General features: G+C 38.2%; 1 protein-coding gene across 2 annotated transcripts; it reads left to right on the top strand.

Annotated features, from left to right (window-relative positions):
• The first annotated feature begins 394 nt into the window (after positions 1–394).
• LOC113822103 (proteasomal ubiquitin receptor ADRM1) lies at positions 395–6,928 on the top strand. Of its 2 annotated transcripts, none has more exons than XM_027374625.2 (9): positions 395–629; positions 2,728–2,859; positions 3,330–3,446; positions 3,635–3,873; positions 4,236–4,363; positions 4,517–4,660; positions 4,768–4,925; positions 5,428–5,550; positions 6,158–6,928. In XM_027374625.2, the coding sequence occupies exons 1-9, from the start codon at positions 567–569 to the stop codon at positions 6,272–6,274; spliced, it is 1,221 nt and encodes a 406-aa protein (XP_027230426.1). In that variant the 5' UTR covers positions 395–566; the 3' UTR covers positions 6,275–6,928. The 2 variants fall into 2 exon arrangements, with proteins under 2 accessions (XP_027230426.1, XP_027230428.1); XM_027374627.2 differs by having other exon boundaries at positions 439–629; positions 4,239–4,363.
• The last annotated feature ends 565 nt before the right edge of the window (positions 6,929–7,493 follow it).

Below are 7,493 nucleotides of genomic sequence, written 5' to 3'. Positions count from 1 at the left end.
TTGCTAATAATCATATCACGAGTCATTTTGATCCTATTTTGTTCTAATGATGTGCTCAAATCCCTCGTTATTTTGTTTCTCCATGTTAAATTAAGTAAACAACGCATGTGCTACGTTACACACACACACAGACATACACATATATAAATAACAACATACGTACGACACAAATCTAAACGGTATGACACGAAAGGCACAACAACCAAATCATTCCTTACATACAAGCACCATTTCATCATAATAATCCAATGCCACTTAATATCTCCATCCCTGATGTATTTACTGCATTTTTTCTATCCTAGCTTGAATTTAGAAAAAAATAAAGGATCCAAACTAATTTAATACCTAAATACACGGCACAAAAGACCAAAAATGTACGACAATTCTCTCCCTCAGCGTACGACATCGCCGACCCGTCCTAATGACACTCGCTTTCGGGTAAAAGTGTAGAGTCATTACAACGCCGAGAGAGGGAAGACATTCTCGGCCGCTCTCCCGTTTGACCTTTTTAAAAAAATTCCCCCCCAAGTTTAAGATAAAGAATTGAGAAGAGGCTTTGAGGAAAAATGTCGTCGGCTTTATTCGGAGGGAGCGCTCGGTCCAGTAGCAAGAACCTGGTCGAATTCAGGGTGAGTTTTACTTCTTTTTTTTTAATTAGAATTAGGGTCGGTTAATTTTTTTTCTTTTTTTCTATGTCTCCTATCATCTATGTTTGTTTTATTGTGTTAGAAATGTGTTTTAAGTTCGGGAAATGGTCTAATTTAACCTTTTTTTTTTTTTTTTTTTGCCCTGTTGTAAAGTCTAAATAAAGAGAAAAAGTTTATATTTATTTGTTTTTTTCTTTCATAATACTTCTACGAGAGGGAGATAAAGGTCACATGTATGATTATCACCGAATTTAAGGTGAAGGAAGACGAGGAGTTCTATTTATTTCTTAAAAATCTCTTTTGACGTCCAGATTTTCCAGAATTTTGCCACATTGTTGAAAAATTTATTCCACGGGGGATCAGGAATATTTCAGTCTGCGGAATTATTTGATTTAACACTATTTAAGGAAATTATTGAGTTTTTTTCGGTCTTTCATTGTCATTCGGCCAGTTTGTTGAAGTTGCGTTAAGGGCGACCCAATTAATTTACTTATAAGTGGACGTTTGCATATATGTGATTAAATGCATATCTGCCTTTCTCTCTGATAGATATACCTTTTTCTGTCCATTTATGTGATAGATACGGATGTCCAGACTGATCGACATGTATTTATGTCAGTATATGCACGTCTGTGTGATGAATGTTCTGTAGGGCGCGTCTCACAATTTTAACAAGAGTATCTCGAGCTTTAGCACTGTTCTTCCTAACAAAACTGACGAGCTTGCCAGAAACAAAGTCCCCAAGTCCACGTCACAAAAGGTATTTGATAATTCCCTGGCAAATATTGTCTTCACCTCGATCTGTACAGCAAGAGAGAGCTGAAATTTGGGAGCAACGAGTGGATTTAGACAGGGTGTGGCACTTTCCGTGATCTTTTTCTCGTATTTTTGGTGTTACTGTTCGTTTCTGCAGATTACTACTTGTGCTGAGGACTATAACTTTTTGTCCCTTACTAGAATATTGTCTGCAGTTTGCTGTTGCTTATGTGTCCATATTGTAAAGATTTACCCAAATTTTGCTCTCTCTCTTGTTTCTCTTTTTCCTTTCTCTCATTTTAATAAGTATCTATAAAAGATGAGCAGAGTGTTGCCTTCTCCATTCCCATAGGTTAGTCAAGGCCGGCTATGTGCATTCTGGCGTTGTAAAGCTTTTAAGCTCTTTGCGCGAGCTCTATTTTGCCAGAATACACAAGATGAAGGTTCATTGGCTGCTGCCCAAGTGCATTTGCTTGACGCCATGCCACTATCATGTTGGGCTTCGTTTATAGGTCGTCTGTCACAGAATGCACAAGTTTGAAATGGATTTGGATAAAAGATTAATCTTTACAGTATGGAGGCACTGAGGTAGGATAAACTGAATGATATCCTTGTTGAGGAGTTGGTCGTTCGTACAAGAGATACGCAGACATGAACCAAGAAATTAAGAAAAAGTATTGTGGAAAGCACCGTTTTGTACTCTTTCCGTGCATTCCAAGATGATGTCAGTGTTTGCTAGGGGTTGATGGGGTACACCATCCCACCCCGTGGAGAGTGCATCCATACTGTATAAAAATAACTTAAGAGAATATAGGGGAATTAAGAGGAAAGTCGTGCTTTGGAAGACAAAGTGGGAGGTTTCCAGACAAAGATGGCTTCAAGTGATTGCTATGGCCTCCTCCAGCAAAAGCTAACAATCCTCCAGCATTCTGACAATATAGAGTTTAAACTGTTTTCTCTTTGGTTTGTCGAGTGTTTGATGCAGTGGCAAGTGGTCTTTTTATGCCCATATGAGGTATTATTTAATTATTTTTTAAACTGTTTGGCATGCTTTATCTTTTTCTTGGCTTTTCTTCTACCCCCCAACCCTTATCATTCTCTCTCTCTCTCTCTCTCTCTCTCTCTCTCTCTCTCTCTCTCTCTCTCTCTCTCTCTCTCTCTCTCTCTCTCTCTCTCTCTCTCTCTCTCTCTCTCTCTCTCTCTCTCACACACACACACACACACTTTCCCGCAGTCCCTCACTGTCTCTAAAACCACAGATGTCTTGCATGCAGTGTAAAGATTAGTCAGATTTTAAAATCCGCCATTGATTTTATCTTGACAGGCCGGTAAGATGTACATGAAGGGCAACATGGTACATCCCGACAAAAGGAAGGGGCAGGTGTACTTGTACCAGGCTGATGATGCCCTAATGCACTTCTGCTGGAAGGACCGAGGCACGGGAACAGTTGAGGAGGTAAGTGTACACTTCGGCTGGTGCGTTAGTTTCCCATCTTGTCTTCGTCTTGTTTTGAACTTTTTGAGTGGTTGATTCCGTGATTTATTTTTTAGATTAAGATGTTATTGTTGTTACAGTTGTATTAATTATTATAACGGTGATTATCGTTATTATTGTTGTTATTATTATTATTATTATTTGTTTTATTGTTATTATTATTTGTTTTATTGTTATTATTATTTGTTTTGTTATTATTATTATTATTATTGTTATTATTATTATTATTATTATTATTATTATTATTATGATTATTATTATTTATTGTTATCATTATTATTATTATTATTATTATTATTATTATTATTATTATTATTATTATTATTATTATTATTATTATTATTATTATTCTGTTGCTCAAATTACCCAAGAACCCTGTCACCAACTTAAAATAATACTTTTTCCACTTCCTCCTATCCCTATCATATCAGGACCTAATCATCTTCCCTGACGACTGTGAGTACAAGCGGGTGAGCCAGTGTACTACTGGCCGTGTGTTCGTCCTCAAGTTCAAGTCGTCGAGCCGTCGCCTCTTCTTCTGGCTGCAGGTAGGTTTCTGACTGTTTTGAGTGTTTCTTTTTTTTTTTTTTTTTTTTTTTTCTTTTTTTTCTTCTTCTTTCTTAGCCCTAATTTTTAATTTAAAATTTATGTAAAATTTTTATCCTTTACTTTCACTTTCTTATGCAGCATGTAAGATCTGGGCATATATAATACTGGCAAATGCTTTTTCCTGCAGGAGCCCAAGAGTGACAAAGATGAGGACAATGCCCGCAAGGTCAATGAGCTGCTCAACAACCCCCCAACGCCCAATTCGCAGAGGTCAACGGGCTCCACCCCCAACCCAGTCCTGAGTTCGGACATCTCCAATCTGCGAGAGTCGGACATCCACAATCTGTTTGGCAACATCTCGCAGCAGCAGTTGATGCAAATTCTGGGCAGCGGCATGTCCAGTCTCGCCACGCTGCTTGGCCCGGGGTTAGAGACTTTGATTTAATATACATTGGGTGTTGTAGTACTCTCTATGGTGCAGATTTTTCCAGTGGAAGGTCGGCTATGGGTTTGATGAATAGCTATTGGTCTTTTGCTTTAGATTATTTGGGGGACAATAGGCATACTTTGTCATACATTATACATTTGTCATATGTCATACTATTTGGGTATTACACGTAGGTTAGGTTGATGCTTTATAAAATGTAATTTGGTGATGTAATTTCCATTGTTTAAAGCATATCTTCCCCTAACCTATGTATTTGTGTTCTTAGATTTTTGTCACAAAGTCTACAGTATTTCCTTTTAGTTTTTGGTTTCAATTTAGATTGTCAGTGATCTCTTTACAGTAGGTCCGGCAGTGGTGGGAGCCGCAGTGGCAGTGGAAATAGCAGCAGTACTACCTCGACAACGACCAGGGCATCCACCACCCCCTCGACTACCACCACCTCTACCCCAGCTCCCACCCCAGCTCAGGGTAAGTTCTTCTTTAAAGATGTTGGTAACTTTGCTGTTATGTGTGGGTTCATAAAAGTGTTTACTGGCTTAGGGTAGTATTTGGTGAACTGAGAGGGCTGGCCACCTTTTTTTTATTTTATTAAGGACTGACATGCATGTGACACGATTTCAGACTCAGCCCCGGGGAGCAACACGGAAACCAGCAGTGCTACCTCAGCATCTGGGAATGTACCGCCAATCCAGTTGTCGGACTTGCAGAACATTTTGTCAGGGATCTCTGTGCCCCCTGATGCTTCTGGATCGCCACGAGTTCCAGGTGAGAGAGCTTTTGTCTGTTACGAGGTTTGTAATCATTATAAACTAACAAGACGGTATTTCTGGGATGGTGAGAATTTACTGAACTTTCTGTCTTGTAAATTTCAGTGGACTTGAGTTCAGCCATGACGGCTGAGGCTCTGCAGCCAATCCTGACCAACGAAGACTTTGTCAACCAGCTGCGCCCGTATCTTCCAGCTACATCCGATGGACTGCCGCCCACTGAGCAGCTGCGGGGCACAGTCACATCCCCCCAGTTCCAGCAGGTAGGCAAACCAATTTTTTTATTTTTTACTTATATTTGTTGTTTGTTTATTTTTGCCTGTTATCGACTGATGACGTATTGTACATATGGGTGGGGAAAAAATGGTTTTATCTTACATGATCCTGTGCCAACTAGCCCAGCTAGTAGTCTGAGCATAGAAATTTGTGTCAGTAATGCAAAACCATCTCTTAGAAACCATTAATCACAATTGTCTTAAAGTTCGAATTCTTCATAGGTTATAGATAGAACAAGAATTCCAAATTTCAGATAAAAATGAATAGCTCTGAAGTATCTGTGCCTGAGAAGTTCTGTGCAGTTCTTCTCTTTCTTTCTTTCTCTCTTTGTCTGTCTGTCTTTTGCTCTTCCTCACAATCTTGAAATTTTGGAAGTATTGCATTTGTTTGGGGCTTAGTGGGGTGGGGGGGACCTAAAACTAGAAGCACAAATGATTTATAGGGAAAGCACCCAAGTTCATCATGCAATGTTTATCACACACATTCCAGGCTGTAAGCTTGTTCAGCAGTGCCCTGCAGTCTGGGCAGCTCGGTCCGCTCATCAATCAGTTTGGTCTGGGCGAAGATGCTGTGCTGGCTGCTGCTTCATGCGATATGGAAGCCTTCATCAAGGTAAGTAGCAGTACTTGTTCATGCGAGAAGTATTTTGAGAATTGAGCTTTGTTAACCTAATGCCACCGGGTAAAAAAATTTGGTAAGTGGACATAACAGGATTGAGTAACATTTGGCACCTAAAAGCTTTTGATTAGCTATAATTTATAATTTAAATCTGAAGGCTTACCTTCACTTCAGGTGCTATTGCCTAAAAGCTTTACCATATGTATGAAGCCGCTACTATTTGAGAAAAACAAACTCTGTCCAATGAGCCAATGGCACGGGAACGGTCATGATACAATGCCATCTGTTTTTCTGTCCACAACAGCCATGGCATGTACGTACATGCCACCCGGCAGCAAGTGGTTGGTATGCAAAGAAATGATGGACTGGATTAGTCAGTTTCTTGACACATTGAGATTTAATTTGAGTATCAAAGGGAGGTTATTATATAGAAAATCGTTTGACTTGTAAACTGCTAGATATACAGGAATTCAAGAATTTTCAACCAAAAATATGAAATTTCTGGTTTATGTTGCCTGGTAGATTATATCTATTTAATTATTTTTGCTTTATATGACTGCTTAGAATGTAAGTTTTATAGCTTTTATATTTATAATTCCAGGCTCTGGGCAAGAAGAAGGACAAGGAAGAAGGGAGTAAAAAGGAGGAGGAGAAGAAGAAAGAAGAGAAAGGCAAAGACCAGGACAAGGATGAAGATGATGCCATGTCTGTTGACTAACGGACTTCCTTGCAAGGGCATTGCAGATGACCTCAGACTAGAGTTCAATATTTTATGGGTTATTTTATAACATAGGAACTTTTTCAATAATTACTATTCTTTATTCAGAAGTTGGCCAGTGCAATGTTCCTGTATGTTGTGTATGGTGGCATGTAAGATTAATAATGATAATAATAATAATAATAATAAGTAAATCTGTTTCCTGCAGAGCAATGCCATTAGGAAGGCAAGTTAAATTCTAATGCATCCTTGCCTCCACATTTCTATGCATTTGAGAACTTATAAAGACTTTATGTTTGGTTAGTGATTTCTTTTACCCCAAGTGTGTTGTTGTTGTGTAGGTAAGAACTGAACTGCCACTCAGTTGACTGATGTATGGACAGTTAATGTTTCCCAGTGTAAATTAAGTGATTTAATTATTTTCTTTTGTAACTCAGTATAGCAAACTACGCAATATGAAATGTCCACATCAGGTGGACAGTTTGTCTTAGTATTTTCAGAGACGTTTTGACTTTTTTGCAAGTTATTGCCCTGTAATTTGATTTATCATATAAGGTTTTCTGTTCATGAGCCAGCTGTTGATGAGTGTATAGATGATGCTCTTTCATTGGTTTACATCTTTCTACTCCTGATAATAAAATGTCCATAGACAAATTCTATTTTATTAGTCCTTTGAGAAGAGCATATTTCATATTTCACACATTGGTATATATATGAAATATGTAGACATTTATGTATATATATATGTATGTGCAAATATATAAATAATACAAACCAGCATGGTTACTCTTGAATGATAGCTTTAGCAAGGTTGAATGAAGATGGCACAACACAAACAAGTAGCCATAGATGTTTGAGGTAGACACCTGACCAGTCTGTAAACCAATCTAAATGTAAAGTGCTTTGGAAAGCTATATCCATGTAGGGGTACAGTCTACCCTTTAATGAGGATAGCTCAGCACACTGCAGCCTGTATCTAACATATTTTGTACTATTATTCGTTTCCCACTTTTTTGCCACACTACATCATAATGCTGTGTGACCTTAGCTTACCTGCTAATGACCTTAGATATTTATATAGCAGAAAAATACCAAGTTCTACTGGTATAGTATATTTTCATATAGAATAAATAGCGATCATACAGGTACATCCAAAGAGGGTCTCAGACCAATTGCATTTATTGAATATTTTGTTACTCTAAGCTTTCATCTCTAATAT

The sequence above is a fragment of the Penaeus vannamei genome, chromosome 41, assembly GCF_042767895.1.
Source record: "Penaeus vannamei isolate JL-2024 chromosome 41, ASM4276789v1, whole genome shotgun sequence".
Lineage (NCBI taxonomy): Eukaryota > Metazoa > Arthropoda > Malacostraca > Decapoda > Penaeidae > Penaeus > Penaeus vannamei.
This window is presented reverse-complemented; position numbering and strand designations above follow the sequence as displayed.